This window comes from Psammomys obesus, unplaced genomic scaffold (assembly GCF_907164565.1).
Source record: "Psammomys obesus unplaced genomic scaffold, mPsaObe1.curated_primary_1811, whole genome shotgun sequence".
NCBI lineage: Eukaryota > Metazoa > Chordata > Mammalia > Rodentia > Muridae > Psammomys > Psammomys obesus.
Window position 1 is genome coordinate 4,381,288 of NW_026596162.1, and position 22,600 is coordinate 4,403,887.

Sequence of the window (22,600 nt, forward strand, 5' to 3'; positions counted from 1 at the left end):
TTGGACACGTGTAACAGCAAACAATTGTAGCAAATGCAGCTGCCTGCTGTTAGCACTTGAGTTATGTGCACACTACTGAGGCTGTGTCTGTCTAGACTAGAAAGAGCTATTTCCAGTAATTTTCTAAAAAAGAAAAGAAAAAAAATCTGCGTAGAGGCTGCAATTTCTTCCATCAGTCAGGCATCTGAGTCCACAGAGTAAGCTTCGTGAGACAATGGCTTTAGGAGCCCCATTACACAGTATCAGGATAAACACAGATTATTGCAGTTGGAAACGATGCAAAGGGGGCTGCTTAAAGTCCACATATAAATTTAGTGATGAGGCTTGGCTGAAGGGGCTTCTGACTCTGCTGTGGGGTACTCACCAGAGAAGATGGCTCGGACATGGGTTTAAGCCAATAGAAAGACGTTATTAGCTGGCTGGCAACTACACTGGGCTTTGGGAATCCCAGTGCAGTCCTGAGACTTTCTCAGGGTGAGCTTTTAAGGACAAAAACCATATTCTGGGTTGGCATCCTTCAGTTAACAAGAACAGTTAGCTAGAAGCAGAAGTACAGAAGCTAAAAAGCAAGGTTAGTACATTTTGAGACTTTCCCTGAACTATGGACTTTGATGAATTAGGCCTTTGTTTTAATTTTTGGCAGGTGGGGCTGTCTACATGCTGAGTTTTACAGCCTAAATGGCACTTCCATCATGGAGTCAGTTGTGCTAGGGTCTAGGGGCCTAAGTCTGGGTCCGTTACAACTCTACACTGGGTACTTCTTCCCCTTCCAATCTCATCTGCCATTTTTCAACATTAAATAAGTTTATAAATTGTTTGATTTTCCCAGTAGTGTTTCCAGCCGTGTGTATGTGTGTGTGTGTGGTATATGCAGAAACCAATATTTAATCATCCCTTTCTCCCTAGGAGTAAAAGAATGCCTAGAGTAAGTCGATCCATAAACGCTTACTGGATTTCATGACCATCTTTTCATGATCCAGAGCCTCATGAATTCACTCTTTCCCTTCAGTGAAAATGATTCCCTACTCACAGTTCACAAAGGCAGTTCTACACAGAGTTCACTTATTTTAACCATATTTGACCCTGGTCATCGGAATGTTGCATGCTTTTGTTTCCTATTTGTTACTATATGGGCACAATTCAACTGCAAACTCCTTAATGACAGCATACAGTTCTTGCCTAGGTTTGGTTTAGAGCTTAATACTGACGCAGCTCAATGCTCTAGCAAAGACTGTGGATCAAAGTCGACTTTGGCTTCCATATGCGAAAGGAATAAAACAATAACAACAAGCTTCCTAACTCCTATTTTCATACTATACCAATTATATTTCTATGCCCCTAAATGATGCTTCGGGCACTGCAATTCTTCCTTAATTTGAAAGAAAGCACTGAGTTTCTTGAGTCTGCGTAAGTCATTATGTCATTAGGGATAATGTTCTCAGTTCAATTTTGGTTACACAAACTGGAGCTTTGTAATATGTGTTCTTTATTAACTTTAACATAAAGTCCAGAAAATTAACAGGTTTTTTTTATCTTTATCCCCCCCCCCAACAAAACTCTGACATCATCAAACTACATAATAAAAGATACAAAGAAAATCTGGAAAAAAATACTCCTAACTATCCAGGTTATATATTAGTTCCTACCTTTTTCTATCTTTATTCAGCTATGTGAATATAAATTTATTATTTTAATATGTTTTTTTGTCAATAGAGGAGGGAATAAAAATCCTTTCTCACAGTGACACCTGCTGGTTTTAGTGTATAAATTTTGGGTTCTAAGTGACAGACATTCTTTGGTGTCAAACTGCTTAGAGGCTGAGCTTGTACACACCCACGACTCCAGCAATCGGAAGACAGAGCAGACAGTCAAGGTTATCCTTAGCTGTGTAGCAAGTGTGAGCCAGTTTGGGATACACGAGACTTTGCCCCAAATAAAACTAAACAACACCAATAGACATACTAAGGCAAGTGGCAGTGGGGACTGACATGGCCACAGGCTTCAGTCTACACAAAAAACTACAAGCAACAAAGGAATGTTGACTTGTCCAGGGAAGAATACACCAACTGGTCATCGAATACCAGGTTGGTTTTAATTATTTAGGAATCACACATACACACACACACACACACCAATAATTAATGAAAAACACATCATAAATTTGAAAGAGAGAAGGAATACATGGCAGGAAGGAAAGGGAAAAGAGAAATGATATAACTTTCAAAAAGTAAAAAAAAAATTACTTACATTTGAAAAAAATAAACCTTTAAACAACATCTAAACATTGTCTTCTATTTTAATAATTTATCTGATGTGCATTGAATTTTTAAAACTTTAATATACCATATCTGATGGCAGGGATGATTTCTAAATTTTACAACGATCTCACTCTAACTACACGAACCGTCGTCTTTTAAAGCACACACATCTAGGTTGGAGAGATGGCTCAGTGGCACTGACTGCTCTTCCAGAAGACACAGGTTCAATTCCCAGCACCCACATGGCAGCTCACAGCTGTCTGCAGCTCCAGTTGCAGAGGATCTGGCAGCCTCACACAGACATGCAGTTCAGTGGTAGAGTACTTGCCTAGCACGCAGAAGGCTCTGGGTTAGATTTCCCAGCACCCCAACAAAAACAAAAATGAAATCAATGCTAGCAAAATGAGCAAGTCATTAAGTCAGATCCATGTGTCAGTCACGAGTCGGGCCCACGTGGCGCGAGCGGAAGCTCAGTCTAGACAGCCTCACATGCCGGCTTCCTTTAAACGAAATTTCAGTTCTACATGGTGATAACACGTTCCATGCTTGGCAACCACTCCTGCCTGATCTCACCGAACGCTTTTTGTTAAACCACGAGGGAGAGGGAGGCAAGGAAGGACGCAAAGCACAGATCCCAGTTCACTTCGCTTTAACTTGTTTACGTTTTCACGTACTTGGTGTATGTGTGTGGGTTCGCACGTGCTACCGGGCACACAGGGAGGTCAGAGGACAGCCTGGGAAAACTGGGGGCTCTCCTTCCATCACGTGGTAAGGAGCGGCGCCAAGCACCTTCACCCACTGAGCCATCTCTCTAGCCCCACTCCCTCCAATTCTAAAAGACAACAGTGTTCTTGCTGGCTGCGGAGGGGACCTGCTGGCCACGGGGAGCAGCCATTCCAATGAAGATCTCTCCGCACGCTCTCGCCTTCTTGTCAGTAAACATGGCGCCATCTGATCAAGGGACTGTCTGCACTTGATGGCTGAATCGTGCATAGGTCTTTACCAACTGTAGCACTCACTCGTCTCTTAACTGAGGCAATACTCAATGCCAATGTTTTTAATATATGCATGAATACTATAGAATGACTACACTGGGCATTAGAGATGCCATCTTTAATATTGTAGAATGTTGCAGAAAAACCAGGCCTCACACATATTTCATGAAAACTATATAATTATGAAGAAAAAACTGGGATCTACCTGTAAAAGAGATTTTTTACGATATAACTTAGATTTTTTTCATTTTAAATTTATTTTTTAAAGCATAAAATAGTCTACCTGACATGGTATTTGTTTTTCAAACAGAAGAAGGTAAGTTGCTTTTTCTTAAAAACAAACAAACAAACAAACAAAAAAACCTGACTAATGTTTCCTTGTTATGAGGCTGAAATATGAAATTATATATAAGGCATTGAAAAGTCATTGAAACTATTGTACAAATTAATTCCTGTGTCTCCTTACTGTGGGTTGTTTTTGACCATTTCATAGGCGGCCTGAGCCTTGAGTTTTAGTGAGGACAGAACATAGCGTACAGTGTACCTATGGAATTACTGCCCGACAAAAACGACACAAATGAGTGTCTGCTTTGACTTCCTCAGAACATGGAGCTGAAACCTGGAATTGTGAGCTGACGTGAATGCTTTCTCCCCTAACTTGATTTTTGTGCTTCATCACACCAGCCGAATAAAACTAGAACATAAGGGGTTAAGACTGACCGACTGAAAGGTACATATTAGCTGCTAATTTCAGGGCCTGAAGCTGGAGTTTGGGTCGTACAATCCTTGCCTAGCACCAGTGTAACCATGGGCTCCCAGTATCACGTACGTGGAGTATGGTGGCATATACCGACAACCTTGGCACTTGGAGGTGAAGGCAAAAGGAGCAGAAGTTTGAGGCCACCCTCAGCTACACTATCAGTTCCAGGCCAGCCCGGGCTGTATGAGACCTTGTCTCAAAACAAAAAACCCCAAACCAACCAATCAACCAAACCAAAACAAAAGGCTCATACATTGTGGATGAGTTAACGTACTTTTCTGGTATACTCAGGTATAGATTGACCCCTTTCCCCTCCATGTCTATGGCAGTAGCCTGGGGCATTTTCACCAACCACAACAAAGCCCTAAAAATTGAAGGAATCTAACTAAGATTAAGTATTCACGTAAATTATTCAGGTTTAAAAAGCGGTTTTAAAAGTCACATTATTTATTTAGTGTGCGTGTGTGTGTGTGTGTGTGTGTGTGTGTGTGTGTGTCAGTGTGTGCGCAGGTCAGAGGACAGCTTTCAGTTGGTTCTCTTCCACTACTGTTTGGTTCCTGGGGACTGAACTCAGCTCAATAGCCTTGGCGCCCTGCTGCTAAGCCATTTCACCCACCCATTATGGAGACTTAGAATAAGGCTATTGTATTCAGTTTGACTTTCATTAGCTTATGAATAGTTAAAAAATACAGCATAAATAGATACAATCAAATCTATTCATGGATAAGAAGCAAAATAATAGAAAATACTTGGCACAAATATCAAAAGAAATGAACATATTCTTTTTGTAGGAACTTTTAATGCGGCAAAATTACTGCATACTTCCTCAGCAGTTTCCATATATAGAGATCTCTCTGGCTATGGAATACCCCCAAAATGCTACAAGAAATGATTTAAACTGTATTCTTTATTCATAGCTGAGTTCATAGGAAATTAATGAAAACAACTGAAACTGGTTCGAGAGACACCACAATGCTACAGGGTGACTCAGCTCTGGTAACGGAGCTGCCCTAAAGTGCACCCAGCCCTTCTGGCTAGAAGAGTCTGGGTTTCAAGCAGGCTTGTTTATGAGAACGAGAGCGACAAAAATAAAAGACAGGGATGGTGTCAATGTACTCTGCTTGCCACAGGGTGGATGGCTCAACCACAGGAAACGACTCTTCTCACAGATCTGGCGGCAAGATGTCCAAGATGGAGTGGCTCAAACACATGTGACTACATCCCTCTTCCCGGCTATCAGATAGCCAGGCTCTCTTCTTTTGATACCCCCTGTAACTTTTTCCCTGCGCTCATGGGGTTAGAAAAAGCAAAAACAAGAACATATGCTCTGGTGTCTCTTCCTCTTCTTATGTAGACTTTAAGTCTTTTTCTTTTTCTTTCCTTTTGCTACAAAATGATATAACTTTCATGCCAGAGCTAATGTAAGGGCAGCTGCAGAGGCTCAACTCTCCCACCTCTATGCCTGTAATCCTCGGGCATCAATCGATCAGGCAGTGAGAGGCATCACATCTTGTTCCTTTATAGGACAGGTGAGAACTTACAGCTTGGGATACGCACAGGGGTGAGGGGGTAGTGCCATTACTTACCCTCAAGGCTCTCCCTTGCACAATCAGCAAAGCTCTGTTGGGACCTTCATGAACAGTTATGGCATGGGAGGAAGGTGATCATGGTTCTAGACTATGGAACGAGGTGTCTTGAAAAGAGGAGTTTGTGTGTAGGGGACTCAGATAATTAGGGCTGGGATATTGTTACTAATTTTATGTCAGCTTGACACAGCTAACCATTTTGAAAAAAAGAACCTCAATTGAGAAAATGCCCACATCATACCAGCCTGTAGAAAAGTCTGTAGGGCATCTTCTTGGTTGATGATTGATGTGGGAGGAATTTCAACCAGCAACATGACTCATCTGACAAGGGATTACATCCAGAGACATTCTAGGTCTATTTGATCTCGCTGGAATGCAAACACACTCTGGATTATAGTATGATCTGGCTCACCCTTAGTACATACCTTTAATCCCAAACAATGAAGGTAAAGTTAGTTTACAGAAGAAAGCACCCATGTTTCAACGTGATGTCTAATTGAGGAGCAGACAAAGTGACAAATCAGAGAAAGGTTTGGCAGAATGAGCCAAAGATAGAATACACCCAACTCTCATGAGAACGAGACAGGAAGAACAGGCCACTTAAGAGCAGCAGAAAGAGAGGGAGAGTTTTTACCGAGAGTTGATTATCGGGACAATTTTATAAAGACAGGTTGCAGAAAGAACAAACTAGACACAGGTGAAGACAGAACAAGAGAGAGAATGAGAAGGAGCCAGAAGATTAAAACATATTGCTGGAATTAGTTTTGAGGCCAAGCAGAGCAATACAGTCAGAAGCTGAGAGAAGCCAGTTTGAATCAGTCAGTTTAGAGAGGAGTTTAGGCCAGAACAGCTGAGTCAAACCAGTCAGTAAGAATTTAGAAAGAGGTACAGCGGCCTGGAAATGGGTCTCATCTAGTCCCCTCATCTGAGAAAGAAAAACAACATTTACACGGATCCATCTCCATGTGGGTGTTACCACCTCTGGGCAAGTGGTCCTGGATAGTGTAAGAAAGCAGGCTGAGCTAGTCATGAAGAACAAGCCAGTCAACAGCATTCTCCATGATCTCTACATCAGCTTCTGCCTCCAGATCCATGGCCTGTTTGACTTCCTGCTCTAACTTCCTTCAGTGCGACTGTGAGCTGAAAGTTTTAAGATGGAATAAACCTTTTCTTCCCCAGGTTGTCTTTGGTCATTTTTGTCACAGCAAGAGGAACCTAACTAAAACTGATATTCCTACTGATAGGAAGCCCTGGAGGACTCCCGACTTACTAGGGTAATTCTGATAATTACTGAGATTAAAGACACTACTGTAGGTCCAGGAAATGTATTTGAGAGTATCCTGCCAGGCGACAGAGAGGTCATGCAGGCCCAGGAAATGGGTGCAGGGGTGGCTTCACCTCTTGTGCGCTGGGCCTGCCAAGGTTCTGAAGGCATTTTTAGCACATCAGTCACCTGACCTCCTGAGAAGGTTCAATGAGGTCCAATCAAAGTGGGAATGTGTCTCAGCGGTGGTGACAGAGAGAGCAGCAGGACAAAGGCCTGAGCAGCAGGCTGAGGATGGCCATGCCCATCCTGTGGAAGAGGCCATTTCTGGGGGTACTGATATAGATGTGGATGATGACCAGGAAGATGGTGGCCAGTGAGCGCCCCAGAAACATTCCAACGGTGATGATGGAGTCCTGATGCACCCAGACCCGGATACCCCCAGATGCAGTCACACTGGGATTACAGCTCCAGCTGCAGAGTTTCAGGGAAGACGTGAGTTTGTCCCTAACAGGGAACCCAAAAACATATTCGATAGAAGACAGGAAGACATCGAAACCTGTGCGCTTCTTCACTCACATACAGGCGTAAGGGGGAGTCCTAGGCAGTCTTGTCATCACAATACGTGAGTTTAGGACAGAGATTCAAGCCCAACACAGTGAGGGTGGGAGACTGACCAGAGGGAAAAATGGCTTTGAAATGGTCCAGAGTTTGCAGTATTACGGGGAGAGATCGGTGGTGCCGGGAAAGTCTGACTATCACGAAGGGGAAGAATCTTGAGAGTAGCCTGGGAGGACAAAGACATGCTGACCAAAGGGACAGCTGTCATTTCAGAAACAACCGGGGAAACAGGGAGGGAACAAATAACCATTGCCCTGCAGCTGCGCCCCGTCAGCTTTCCATGGGAATCAAACACAGCTGTGCGTGAGTGGCTGCAGACTGTGTACAAAACCGCTCTGGGGTCAAACAAGATAGGGCTCAAGTTCTAGATTTCTAAGTTGAGGGAGGAAATGAGGCACTGTCCAGAAGCTCTCGTGTCTAACAGGGGGAGGACAGGAAGTTTAGCTTTTGTCTACTAATTCGTGTTATATTTTCTGGTGAGCATGAAAGATTAAAAATTGAGTGTTTGATTTTGAAACTGGTATAAGAGAGGTACATGGAAAAAGAGGTCTGTGAGAGAGTTAGATAGGGAGACCAAAACACTCAAGATAAAATAAGGTGAGTCTGAGTTTGGTCCCCAGAAACCCAAATGGCACAAGACAGACCTGACTCCATAGTTATCCTCTGATGGCCACACATGTGTGGAGGCCTGTCCTCCCCTAATGAACAGATAAACAAATGTCAAACAGTTTAAAATGATACAAGTCAATGCCAATATATTAGTAGTCTTAAGCGGTGTGAATGGATTATACTTTCTAGCTAAAGATGACTAGAAAAATAACCCACTTTAGTTTTGAAACACATCTGGTGGGGCTGAACGTAGCTATCAACAAACCCCAAAACACATGAAACAAAAATTAATAGTTTTAGAGATAAAATAGTAAAGCCAGTAGAAAAGGAACATAGAACACACTGTAGAATCCAAAAGATCACAGAAGAAGACGGGACAGAAACCTGCCCAGAGCAGGTCTGCCCTAGCGAACCCAGACGGAAGTGCCTATTCTCTAAGCACTGTGAGACAGGTGTGAAATCTGACCATGTCTGTACTACAACACAAGCCCTGATGAATCTGAACAATTCAATCTTCTATGGTCCTATTCTCTGACTAGAGGTCAACCATAGGAGGGCTCAATAATAAAAGCAAAATTTAAAACCATATATGTTAAAAGAAAACCTCACATGTCAGGGAGAAATCAATTAAAACCAGAAAATACACTCAAATCAACATTTTCTAATGGTTTAAAATTAGGTCATTTGATCACTGTAATCTTGTGAGCCACACATAACCCACAGTATCTGTGTTCAATACAGCACAAATGGAAATTATGCAACTGAAATCTGTTATAGAAAAATATGTAACAAAAATGATTTGGAAAGGAGGGGAAAATGACAACAGGAAGGCAAACCAACTGACTCTTGTAGAAACTGAGCTACAAAAAACTTCATACGGTAACAGGTAAAGCTTCAAAACTCTATCCTGGTCTACACTCCTTAGAAAGGTATATGCTATATACAAATTTAGGAGGTACAGGATCTGTTATCTGTGTGTGGCTCAGATGAAGAACCAGAAGTCTTTGCTGTGCTGTGTGTGCGGTGACAACCGCACACATGCCCATGGCCACAGAGAATTCTGATTTGGTGACAGCAGCTATTAATGGTGTGGTGGTCACTAACAGCATGCCAAAAAGTGCCTATGATACAAAGAGGATTTTTACTTGCGGCCCCCTCCCTTCCCTTTTCACGGGTGGGATATTTTTGGCAGTGTTCTTTTCCATCCACCGAGAGAGAATTAAGAAAATTCCAGCATGCTTCTGTGTCAGCAAGGGCGCCTCAGTCCGGGACCACAGGATGATTGATGAACCTGTCAGGCCCACGGTAGCAGACGCAGAAAGTTGGCAGAAGTTCAGTGTTACTGAAAGAAATCTCAAATACTTATTTCATCTCCTCTATTAGCTTTAATCACATTTCAACATGAGCCAAGAATGAAGCTTTCACAGGCGGCCATACATTCGCACAGGCCAGCACTGTCAGTTTCCTGCTGTGAGAACACTGAGATAACAGAGGGGAGTTAGGAATTTTCCTGCTTGCCTTTCTTTACTGGAGAGCAACACAAAACACTACAAAGACTCATCTGCGCCTCGCATCCACTGGCTACACATCTCCTCAAATGACTGCATGACCTTCTGTTTAGTTTACAGCAAATTCAACTCTGTGTGCTTCCTCCTTAGGTGAGGTGCGGGCGTGCAGAAGATCACAGTGGTGACGAGCAGTGGCGTTCCATCCAGCACACCTGCTGGAGATCAGCTGTTAATACGAAGAGGTTTACCTCTAACACAGACCGTGTGCTGTGTGGACGAGCATTTCTGGCCCACCCAGAGCCCATCTTCCATAGTCTGGGCTGGGGGAACTTCTGGCAGATTCTGCTGACTACTTACTGAGCAGGAGAAGCATGAGCAGACCTCAATCTTTGGAGCTCTTGCCCACGGTGAAATGGATACAAAAGCAAGGCAAGTACTATGGGCAAGATAATGGTTCTTGGAGCGGAAAAAGTCAAAATACAGTTTGGTGAGATTTTTCTCCTAAGCATAGTTTAGAAGATGAAAATATTAAGCACTACAAGGCCATCAATCATGTATGTCTTGTCACCCAGTGAAACACATGGCATTGCACTGCCAAATTTGGTGTTTCCAAGCAAGCTGTTCAAAGCCCACTGTGGCATCTCTGTCACAGAAGAGGCTATCCTGACCCTTCCCCAGGGATGCTGGGCTGGGCAGCTATCACACCTGTCATTTAATCCACAATGACAAACCATTTACCCTTGGTGAAAATGAAGTGGACTCTTGCAGAAATCTACATGCACAGCTCTCTAAGCTAATCACTGAAAAGAAGAACAAATGTGATTAGCAATAAAGTTGTCCCATTTCCCCTCCTCTTCTTCAAATGACCACATTGAGGCACATAAGCACTCTTCTTCCACTGCACATCTGTCTGGCTGCAGCAGTTTCTCTTCAGACCTAAGAGTGCCACTGAGTGTATTGCTAACCTGAAGGAGAGGCTACGCGGTGTGGGGGGATTTGGGGGAAGCCAGTGCTTTCTCATCCATCTGTCTCTGCAGATCAAATTCTTAAAAGGTGGAAAACTTCGCCAAGTCTTTCTCCATCTCGGCATATTGGTCCTTGAGCCTCTCCATGGCCCTCCTGTGCTCGTCATCCACCTGCGCTCTCCGCTCTGGCTGTCCTTTCATGAATTCCTCCCATTGGAGCAGGCGCTGCTTCTCACTAGCTGTCAAGTGCTCATTAATCACCTGAGAAAAGAAAACACGAAAGCCACATGGCGTCTTCCAGACACATGTAGAACCACACAGAGAACTTTATCAACTGACAGTCACTATGACAACCAGCAGATAGTCACAGAGCTCAAAGTTTCAACATCCACTAGAGCATTATACATGAGGCCTGCAACCCCGCTTGGGAGGTGAAGACTGTGAGTTCAAGACCAGCCTGGGGTACAGAGTGACCTTGCCTCAAAAACAAACAAACAAACGTATGCTGTCCGAACCATGTAAAACTTTCCTTACTGTAAATGAACATGGATACTCACGTTTCTACAATTTCTAAAATGTTCAGCGTCCTATGGTGCTAGTGACTGGAACTGGCACTGGGGAATGAGCTCAGAGTCCAGAGCTCACTGGGCAAGTGCTCTGCCACCAGCTGCCTTCAGGGGTCCAGTCTCATTAAATAACAATTTTTTTTCACCCTTTTCTTTCTCTCAAAGTTCTGATTAATTATATATTGTTTTAATCAAGTCTAAAAATCTATACTGAAAAGTCACTGTAAGAAGTTAAAATAACTAGCAGTTGCTGGAGAACTTAAGACATTTTCTGGTTCAGTCTAGTTTTTAAAGTGATATCACCATCTTATGTCAAATATCTAAGTTATTTTCAAGATGGCTTTTTAACATTTCTACACCAATAAAGGTTTGCTTTCTTTTGAGTACAAAAAATTACAGATAAAATACTACAGAAAGAAAAGGATTTGGATTCAGACTAAGTTCTATGAAACAAGCTCCAGAACCTATGACAAATAGAGAGAATATGTAAAGTCCTTCTAAATCCCTGTATACCAATTCCAGAAAGCCCAAGAGAGTTCCAAAATAAGATAGGTTATTACTGCTGCTTGTAGTTATTTCCCAAAGACTGAAGGTAAAGCTGAATTGCCACGTACTTCAGATACAGACTTGGAAGGTTTGAGCTGAATCTGACCTCCTTCCTGAGGTCTCCCAGAGGTCGTATGCAAGCTGTCGAACGAGGAAAGCATCTGACGGCTGTGGACCGCAGCCCTGACCAGCGCGGCAAGACAACCCCACAGGCGCAGCGGCGGGACTAACCCGGGCCGTAACCAGTAGCTGTCCAAGTGAGCTCCAGCTACAGGTCACTGCTCTCCTGATCAAAGAAGCTTTCCTGCAGCAAGACCCACAGCTCGGCAAAACGAAGACGACAACTGACCATGGGGTGCCCAACCCCAATTAAGCCCTCTACAGCCCAACTGCTACACCGAAGACTCAGAGAACATCTCAGAAAAGGACATGGAAAGCCTGAACAAGCCAAAGGACCAGAGAGTCTGCTGTGAGACTGTGCCTCCTAGAAATGACTAGGAAGCTACGCCCATGACATCTCAACAATACGGCTACCTAAAAAAAAAAAAAGACCTGAACAGGATAATACCAGTCAACATGCTGACAGGAAAGGGGAAACATCTCATCATGCTCTAACCCTAGACAGTGAACTGCAGGCAACTAATGATTGCTAAGAGCATTAGAATTAAGTCTTTCCCAGGATGAGCCCTGTGATTGGTGTTCAATACCCCTGAAATCAACACTAAATAGACCTAGCAGGTTGTATTTATTTATTTACATGTTTATTCACACACACACATATGTGCATCAGCATATTTATCAGAAAAAGAAGCCATGAATTTGAGAGGGAGGGAGGGGGCTGGAGGGAGGAAAAAGAAAAGAGGAAATAGCGTAATTATAGCTTAATTAAAAATGTTGAAAGGAGGCCAGAGAACACAGTGTAAACGGAACGCTAACGCAGAAACTAGGGAAACGTGAGCTGTTTCTAGCGAGGGGGCATATGCTCTCAGCACCCAAGAAATTCACCCCAAAACTACCTGCTCGGTGTAGCCTCCCAATTCTAAACGTCCCTCTTGTAGCCTCATACTATCCCATTTTACAGACAAATAAATGAAGGCTTAAGCACACACCTGTAGCTCTCGTTGTCCCTCACCTAACAGCTGGGCTGCTGTTTAGCCTTTCCTACCATGGGTGACAGCAGGTCTCTGGAAAGGCAGTTTTACACAGGCTGCTAAGCACTCCTTTTACAAGAGAGAAAAAGGCTCTGGCTACAGGTTTTCTGCCAAGTTTGTCAACATTTTCAAGAACCAAGAGTTTTCAAGTAAGAATTAAAATGACTGTGAAGATGCGGTTTTGTTAAACGTTCCCCTGAAATATGCTGCACAGAACACTGGGATGTGAGTAGCCAGTGGAGAGGTGGGAAGGAAGGGCTACTCAAGGGTTCCAGCGTCCAGTGCATTTGTGAAACAATTTAAACAACCATTTTAATGGCACATTATTGTTTTAAGTTGTTAGTCTTTCAGGCTGGAATTCTCCAAAAACTGAATAAAACATAAAAAGTTTGTTAAATTACTTTGAAGAAAAATTTGAAAACAAGACAAAAACCACAAAAACTCTGAGGGTCTAAGGGAAAGCCACATGCTAAGGAGAAAAAAATATAAACACTTCATGAAATGGCACCTTGTTCAACTTTATTTATTTACTTATTGTGTGCCACCTTGTCAGCCCTAATCTTTCTGTTTAATAAATACAGGGACTATTAGCACACGCTCAGATGTCAGCTTTCTCCTTTCTTTGTTAATGAAAAACCGTAATGGCTTAGCTGGTCTTTTGATTTGTTCCATGAGGCAGCTGCTGCCTAGGCTGCCCTCCCTAGCCAACAACAGCCAGTCAGTGCAGCTCAGTGGAGAGAATGGAAGGCAGCACAGGAGCCTTGTCTCGAATTTAGGACCATGGGCCACCAGCTGCATGACACTGATCACGTTAAAGAACTGAAGAAAACCATGTTCGTGAACAAGGCTCATGAAGACTGGAGGCAATGCCTGTTAAGCTCCTAGCTCAGTGCCTGGGTACTTACCAAAAGGTAAATATTACTATCCAAGTCACAGGAAGCTTCTAGAAAGCATACCACACCACTGTTTTCCCCTGCCAGTTCAGTGTTTGTTACTTCATTTTAATGTAAGTTTTTAGCAATGGGGTTTTGAAACAATTCAAACAACACAGCTATCTCAGGTAAAGTCACAGCCCTCCCACCTGTGTGTTCAACTCATTCTACCTGATGTACAGATCTGCAACTCTACCACTCAGAGGTGGCGGCAGAAGGATCAAAAGGTTCAAGGTCATCAGCTGCTACACATCAAGTTTGAGGCAACGCCCAACTAAGTTCAAGGCCCATCTGAGTATACCTATATGACCTATCTGGAGGAGTTTAATTCCTACACTGTTAGCCACACGGCTGTTAAAAAGATTCTCAGTAAAGCCAGCATCAAAGATCAGCACTCTAATTCTTAAAAAAAAAAAAAAAAAAAGTGTGTGTGCGCTCATGGGTGCGTGCGTGTGGGTGTGGGTGTGGGTGTGAAGTCAGTGTCCTCGGAGGCCAAAGGCTGATCCCTGGAGCTGGATTTATAGGAGGTTGTGAGCGGGGCACTGTCGGGGTATGTTTCTCTCTTTTCAAATTTATTCATTTATTTATTTATTTTTACTTATGTGTGTGTGTGTGTGTGTGCCTGTGTAAGGGTTCCCTTGGAGACAGAAAGAGGCATTGGGTCCCCTGGATCCAACAAGGAGGCGTGAGCTGCCTGAAGGGAGTGCTGACCTAAATTCTGGTCCTCTGGAAGCCAAGCAGGGATTCTTAACCACTAGGCCTTCTCAAAAGGAGTATGTTTTCTTAAGCAATAATCCATCTCTTCAACCCCAAGTATTTCTATTTTGCAGGTTCAGAATATTGTATACTAAATATATAAATATTTATATATATATAAATATATAAAAAATATATATATTATGTATATACATATATATAAACACATACATACATACAAAGATACAAGGAGCATTTTGCTATCAGGCCAAGCATTCCTTGAACTCAAAGGCAGTTGACCATTAAGTTGAAAGCTGACAACTCCCAACCCAAATGAAGATCTGTGGCTTTCCTACCAAGTCACTCTACTTTCCTCTGCTTAATCTCCTGCTTTCAGTATGTTAGTTACGTCTCATGTACTGACAATGCTCTTAGTGAATGAAACTGAGCTAACTGGAAAGCTCATCAACTGAAGCTTGGCTGAGGTTATGACTTATAAAGCTGAAGGAAAAAAGAAGCTATGTGGTCTATCTACAAATATTGCTGTTTTCAGAAGATCCTGGGCATAAGTGTCCAATATCAAACACACTGTGTTTGCCAGCTAACAAGAAGAAAGGGCTCATCAATGAGATGGGAAGAAATGCTATCAGCACAGAAGGAGAAGGAGCAAACACTCCAACATGAGACCCCCTGGATTCTGGTCTACACAGAATTTGCCTCATTATCTTCTGCTAAGAGAAATACTATGCTTATCATAATATAAACTTTTAAATAATATTCAATTCTACAGAAAATTAACCTGAAATATACAATACTTCAAAAAGATATATATATATATATGTGTGTGTGTGTGTGTGTGTGTATGTATGTATGTATGTATGTATGTATATATATGTTATGGTTGCTTCTCAAAAAAATAGACATAGAATAACCATGTGACTCATCAATTCCATTCTGAGATATTTGCCCAAAAGAATTAAAGGAAAGGCCATGACTAGATATTTGTAAACCATGTCAATGGCAGTATTATTTGGGACAGTCATGGGTGAGTGAGTCAGCTATACAGATTTATAAAGTGTAGTATGTGTGAGTATGTACATATATACACACAAATGTAGTACATGAATATTTATTATATACATACATGACTGCGTGCCTATTCAGCCTTAAAAATGACAAATTCTGTAGCATACCACCATGTGAATGAGTCCTGAAAACCGAATTCTGAAGAAATAAGCCATCCTGGGCTAGAGAGATAGCTCAGGTAGTAGTGTGCTTACCTGGCTGTAATCTCCAGCACCACTACAAACCAAAACAACAAGAACCGAGCAGAGGAGACTGGAGATACAGGTCTGTAATTTTACCACTCCCAGGTGGAGGCAGAAGGGTCAAGAGGTTCAAGGTCATCGTCTGCTACACATCAAGTGAGGCCATGCCCAACCATATAGTGAGTTCAAGGCCCATCTGAGTATACTCATATGACCTATCTGGAGGAGTGCAATTCCGACAGACAGAAAGTCGAATGCTGGATGCCAGGATGGGGGTGGAGGATGAGTCAGTGTTAACGAGTACTGAGTTTCATGGCTTAGAAAATTAGTTAATGTGCTTCAATTATGCAGCCAAGGTCAGTGGCTATAATAACATTTCTATCTACTTGGTCAAATGAGCGAATTAAGTTACAACAGGAAGAGTAAGGTTAATAATAAACTGGCTTTTACTAGTATCACATTAGAGACATTTAAGTGGAAAATGACCCTGAAACTAAGCACATCTAGACCCACGTCTGTGAACGAGGCCTGCACACACAAGAGAAACACTTTTGCGCGTTACTACTCTAAGCCAGAAGTTCTCTTCATCTTGAAGAGATGTTTGGCATGGGAACACAGGATGGGAGAGATGTTACTGGCAGCTGGCAGACAGAAGCCAGTGCCAAGGACAGCCCCATGGAGACCCCATTACACATCTGGTCTACAGTGCCAGCGGCACCCAGGCTGGGGAACTCTACCAGGGGAAACTCTCAACAGGGCAACTGAGATTGGGAAGGTCTTGGGGAAGCCAACATGATGGGCAATGCCTGTAATCCTGGCCTCTGGGGGCCGAGGCTAGCCTGAGGGGCCCCGTGACGTCAGGACGATTCTGAACATCTGTTAGTAACACACATAAGGACAATGACTTCCGTAAGAAGTGTCCGTACAAAAACTATTACAAGTCTTTTTCCTAGAGCCATATGTGCTCATGTTACTGCACTTTCCAGTTTTGCTTAGAACAACAGTCACATTCAAACTCTATCACCAAGGCTCTGTGTGACGCCACTGCTCTCAGGACAGCGTCATAAAGGAAGCTGGCTGAACTTGTTGTCTGTAGTCAAGAAGAGATAGAAGCCCTCCCTCACAGTCCATTCCCTGTCACTGGGATGGCTGGACATGACTGCCAAGTATATGTGTGTGCATGGAGCCAAGTCTACCCCCTGGCCGCTGTCCCTGGCTGCCTCACCTCTCCATGGCCCGTTTTTTAAGAGCAAGTAGACTTCACAAGCCACTGTATTTTCAGTTCACTGTTCTGTTAGTACCCAGAACACAACTCTGTGTTAGGGTAGTTCTTAAGACACATTGAACAACTGCTGAATGGGCATATATTGTTCTCTTGAATGTGCTTTTAGATATCAATTGTGGGAAATGGGATTTGGACAAATGATGCTTATCAATTTACTTCCCACAGAATTCCACAAATTGTCTTAACATAAAAGAATTACTGATTAATGTTAACAGCCTATTTTATTCCATTACTACTCCCATCTTTCTTTGTTCAGGGTGCCTTTCAAATATATAAAATGTGGCCAAAAGGATAACCCAAGGCAACGAATAATATTAGGCAGTAAAGTGCAAATAAGGATCATTTTTCATCTGTACATACTTGCTGTACAAGGAACTAAGTTTTACCTTTGTGACAAATGTGTGTGTATGTTTGTGTGTTTATATGTGTGCGTGTGTATGTATATGTGTGCATGTATGTATCTGTAGTGTGTGTATGAATGTGTTATATGTATTGCATGTGAATATGTATGTATGTTATGTGTGTGACGTGTGTGTGTGCGTGCATCTACTAAAACGTCAGCCCTGTCTAACTTTCAGGAGGAGGTAAAGTGGCAGCAAAACCAAACAAACAACTTTAAGAACCTGTAGCACACACTTCCAATGCTCTGGTACTCAGGCAAGTATAAAACTAAAAAATTTAGGGCTTAGACTAAAGGTTTATCCCTGTAAGAATGTAAGGAATTCTCATTTAATGGCTGGTCTGTGAAAATGCACCTCTTTCACAACTTCAAGGTTGTTTATTTATTAAGCTATCTGAAGAGAAAAAAACCCAGAGTAGTTCCTGGGTTTTTTTGCAAGGTCTACTGGCTCTATACTTAGCCTTGGTGAAATGGCATTTCAGTATATTCAAAAACACTAATTTTTTTTAAAGATTTATTTATTTACTATGTATACAGATCTCATTCTAGATGGTTGTGAGCCATCACGTGGTTGCTGGGAATTGAACTCATGACCTCTGGAAGAACAGTCGGTGCTTTTAACCTCTGAGCCATCTCTCCAGCCCCCCAAAACACTCATTTTTAAAGTCAGTCATGGAGAATAAGTATAAATCACAGAACTTGGGAACTAGAAGCAGGAAGACCAGGAGTTCAAGGCTATCCTTTGCTACAGAACAAGCACAAGGCCAGCTTGAGCTATGTCAGATTCTGTCTCAAAAAACAAAGCAAAATGTGTAGCCAGCATTCTACCAGATACTGTTTCTCACAAACAGAAATGCTCTTGTGCCCCAGTGACAAAGTGTGCAACACAGGAGTCAAGATCCTCCACACTCACCCAGAGCTGTCATTTAGATCCAAACCAGCTGGTCACTGCTTTCTCCTATCTTTGCTGATGTCCTCTCCTTACCCTCTCACAGCCGCCTTCTACCCACCAGCAACTGAACTCTTCTTGGCAACTGGGGTTAGGCATGGGCAGTCACAGCTTCCTAACCACACCTTTTGCTAAGATCACATGAGGCTCCTGTAACTTGGCCCTGGTGCACACTTTGGCCTCTTTTTCTTAGTATTCATGGGTTTAAGACTCCAGAACTTTGGCTGCCTTAACCTTAGCAAACAAGAAAGTATTTAGCCCTGGTGACAGTTGGTAAAGCACACGACTGAAACGTATCTGCTCTCCATGCTGGCGTGTCCACTCCAGTCCCTGCCGTCGGTTCACTCAGCACTGTGCTGGCATTCCTCTGTAGGTGTTATGTGCATGAGTGCTCTGCCTGCATCAGCACATGCATGCAGCGCCTGAGGAGGCCAGAAGAGGGCACTGGATCCCTTGGGGCTGGAGTAACTGCCAGTTGGAGCCACCATGTGGTTGGTAGGAGTTGAACCCGGGTCAGCTGGAAGAGCAGCCAGTGCTCTTAACTGCTGAGTCATCTCTCCAGCCCCATCTTTCACTCTTTTAGTCAGTGTATCATAGAAAATGAGTCCAGAGACTTTCAGACTAAAAGTAACTGCTAATAGTATAATAACAGATGCCAAGAATTATGTATCCCTTTGCTCAGGTCACCTACTTTACCTTTTTCCGTTCCTGTTCTCTCTGTTGGAGTCTGCCGATGGAGTTATTAGCTGCTTGCACTGAAATAAAACAGACAGTGGGATTTCAATAGTGGCCTCTGCTCAGAAAGACACCTATTTGGATTCTTTAGATCTCAATGGAATATATTAAACATAGATATTAACTGCTAGTTGGAGGGGGTGGCTAGAGGAAAAGTACATTTTGTCAACACATTCAGGGCAGTAGAGCTAGAAAAACCACCACTTTTGAGCTCTGAGCTGTAACTCAAAGGCATAGAAACACTAAGCCCTGACAAGTCGGCAACAGCCACCTAAACTGATACTCTCTGAAAAGGGAGAACGCCAGATGAACTTACAGTCCTGTTCAGATCAATTAAGCCTATGGTCTGAGCCTCTCGGCCACTCCCTGTCTCTCTCTCTCTCATGCTGCTGTTCTCTCACAGGCAAGGCTTGACCCCTCGATGGCCTCCACAGCTTTCCATCACTCTTTTTGCCTCTGCTCCTGCCTTCTAACTCATCCTGGTGGTGCCTCAACATTTACTTCTCCCCAGCTTGAAAATTCACCAAATCATTTCCAAGCACACTCCCACCGCAGGACTTCTGCACTTCCTGATCCCCTGGAACAATTTTCTGTCAATTTTCCTACAAGTGTCCAACCCAGTGTCATACTCATTTTACAAATGAGGAACTAACAACAGGACTTCAGGATGGATATGACCACTCACGAGAAAGCAGAGTAAACAGGCCTGCTAAGAGATTACATATATGAATAAGAATCATGTAACAGGGCTGGAGACATGGCTACACAAGTGTGAGGACCTAATTTGGATTTCTAACTGCTGCTCCTGCAAGCCCAACACTGAGGGCAGAGACAGTCTAGCCAAAACTCCAAGACTCAGGTTCAACGACAGACTCACAACAGCCTGGTCTACAGAGTGGGCTCCAGACCAGCCTCTGCCACAGCAAAGACCTTATCTCAAAAGCAAAAACAAAGAGCAGCTCTTCACCCACGCTCAGCATCGAGTAATGGTGTGCTGAGTGCCCTGTTCCCTCCGCCGCCCTCACACAGCGCTTTCTCCTCCTGTCCCTGTTTTCACTGTGACTCTCCTTCAGCAGAGGCACACCCCTACAGGAACACCTGCTCTTATAGCTGCTGAAGCTGGAAGCCATCTAACTGTCTGTCTTCCTTCCCCTGCGAGGGCTGGCCCAACCAGGTCCACACTAGAGCAGGGACAGTGATTTCTCTCTGAGAAATCTGTGAAGCCTCCACTTCCTGGATGCAGTCAGCACATCTCATTTTCAGAAGCTGCGTCCTCAGGACTGTTAACAAACTTTCCTGGATCTCAGAAGATATCTATGGACTGAGCATTAGCTTCCCAATCACTTTTTTTTCTCCTTAACGAAAGCATGAAAACCAAACAAGAGGAGCTGATTAGATCTGCCTTCTTCCTGTGGCAGTATGACATCATCAGTTATAATCATGGTGCTATCGTTTCCTGCCTGTCTTTTTTCCTTCCTGGCTCTGTGAGCAGGTCTTAAAAGTCTGTTTTTCTGTCTTCAGGTCCTCTGCATTTTTGGATCTCCCTGAGTGCAATTTGGAAGAAGAGCTGAAGAAGGACCAGGTTACTTTTGCTGCCACCTGTCACAGCACCCCACCCCAGGTTATAATTACATCATTTCTCCCTCCCCTTTTCCCCTTCAGGGCTGAGCATTTGGTATTGAATGACCAACTGACGTGCTCTTCTCTGGGAAGACTATTTCTCCTGCTCTCAGCATTCCTTAGCTGCCTGTAGATTTGCGCTGAGGCCTTGTGGGCCTTTCCCAGTCCACCTTGGCATGTCTGCTGATGTCATCCATGTTCAGCTCATGTTTAAGCTGTCGTGTAGATGACACTTTATGGGTGTAGCTTCTGACATCGACAGGCAACAGTCTCATAGCAAATGCCCTGAGCCCCTGGCTCTTACGGGCTCTTCCCCCCCTTCTTCTTCAGTGTTCCCTGGGCCTTAGCTTTGGAGTGTTACGTAGATGAACCCATTGGGACTGGGCTCTATAATGTGCGTTTAGCTGGCTGTGGTCGTCTGTGGTGGTCTGTCTATTGTAAAATGAGGTTTCTTGGATTAGGCTTGAAGACTCCACTCATCTGTGAGTTATTATAGCCTTTAAAAACTTCCTTCAGACGCACATGACAAGTCTACACTTTGGTTCCTCTACAGAACTGTCTCCATGTTTGGAAAAAACATCTACCCATCTTCAGAATTTGATTCCCTGTGAAGTTACCCACATTTCAGCCACGAAGCTGCATAACAGAAAACTTTTCTTTCTTAATTTCATTTTGCAGGCACGTGCACTCCAACAGGTCAAAGGACAACTCTGAATTTTATTCTCTTACTCTACTATATGGGTTCCAGGGATTGAACTCAGGTTGTCAGGCTTAGCAGCAAGGGCCTTTCCCACACGGAACCATCTCACAAACTCAGAAAAGGCTTTTCTGAACTTGAAATTTGTCTCTCTAAAAACTAAAATAAACAAATAAAGTCACCTGACTACTCTAAACATTCCCTTCCTCAATGGTCAGTGAGACCAAGAGAAGGCCGATTCTATAGAGGCTACCCCTCACTTCCTATCACCTTCCGGCTCTACCCTTCAGCAGGAAGCACTCTCTTCTGCTAGCTGTTCCGGGAGGTTGTACTGACTTGTGAAAAATAACAGTCACTTACCAAATGCCCCCACCTGAGACAGGGTCTCAAGTCGCCAAGGTTATCCTCACATTCACCAAGGATGGTTTTAAGCTCCTGATGCTCTTGGCTTAATCAGCTGCCTCAGTGCTATGCTAATGGGCAAGTATATATGCTACATCGGGCAAATGTCTTGTAATTTTTCCAAAAGGTTACTGAAGAGTAACTATGTAGCCTGGCAGAGTTACTATGCTGCACTTAGCTAGCAATGTCTTGATTTGCTTCACAGAAAAGAGAAACAAATTCTATCTTTCTATGTGGAAGCTTCTACACATGCAGCAATAACCTCTCAGACTAGTATTAGAGCAGATGAGAGCTGTGCTCTCAGCCCTTGATTTGAAGCAGGTAAATAGAGAGCAGCAAGAAAGTGCTAAACACTGACCGGCTCAAGTACAGTGGAGGAAAGTCCCTGAGCAAATGATCTCTGTTTCAGTGGAGAGGACGGGGCAATGTGCAGATACGTATTTAGCATGTCAGCTGGTGACAGAGGGATGGGTTAAAATGCAAGGCAGAGAGTGCAGGAATGCCAAAAGGAAGGGTATGAGGAATGTCTCAGAGGCCAAGAAAGGTCTTACAATTGATGCCTGAGCAGGTACTCACAGGAGACTTGAGAGAAGAACGTTCTAGGGGAAGCTGCAAGTGCAAAGGCCCTATAATGGGGGTGTGCTTGGGACATCAAAGTGAGAGTGAGGAGGTCAGTGTGGCCGGGACACAATGAGGGAAAAAGTGGCAGGATATGCAGTCAGAGTAGGGGAACAATGTCGAGGCTCCCAGGGTATGAGAGAATTTTGGTTTTTAATCTACAGAAGCA

At 43.4% G+C, this 22,600-nt stretch overlaps 1 protein-coding gene across 1 annotated transcript in view; it reads right to left on the reverse strand.

Moving 5' to 3' along the window:
- Positions 1 to 9,458: 9,458 nt before the first annotated feature.
- The window catches only part of Bloc1s5 (biogenesis of lysosomal organelles complex 1 subunit 5), a 35,437-nt gene continuing 22,295 nt past the window's right edge, over positions 9,459 to 22,600 (reverse strand). Inside the window, exons 4-5 of the mRNA XM_055595117.1 lie at positions 19,056 to 19,114; positions 9,459 to 10,827 (exon numbers count right to left, since the gene is read on the reverse strand). Of these exons, the coding sequence (XP_055451092.1) occupies positions 10,648 to 10,827; positions 19,056 to 19,114 (239 nt within the window). The 3' untranslated portion in view covers positions 9,459 to 10,647. The remainder of the gene's footprint in view (positions 10,828 to 19,055; positions 19,115 to 22,600) is intronic.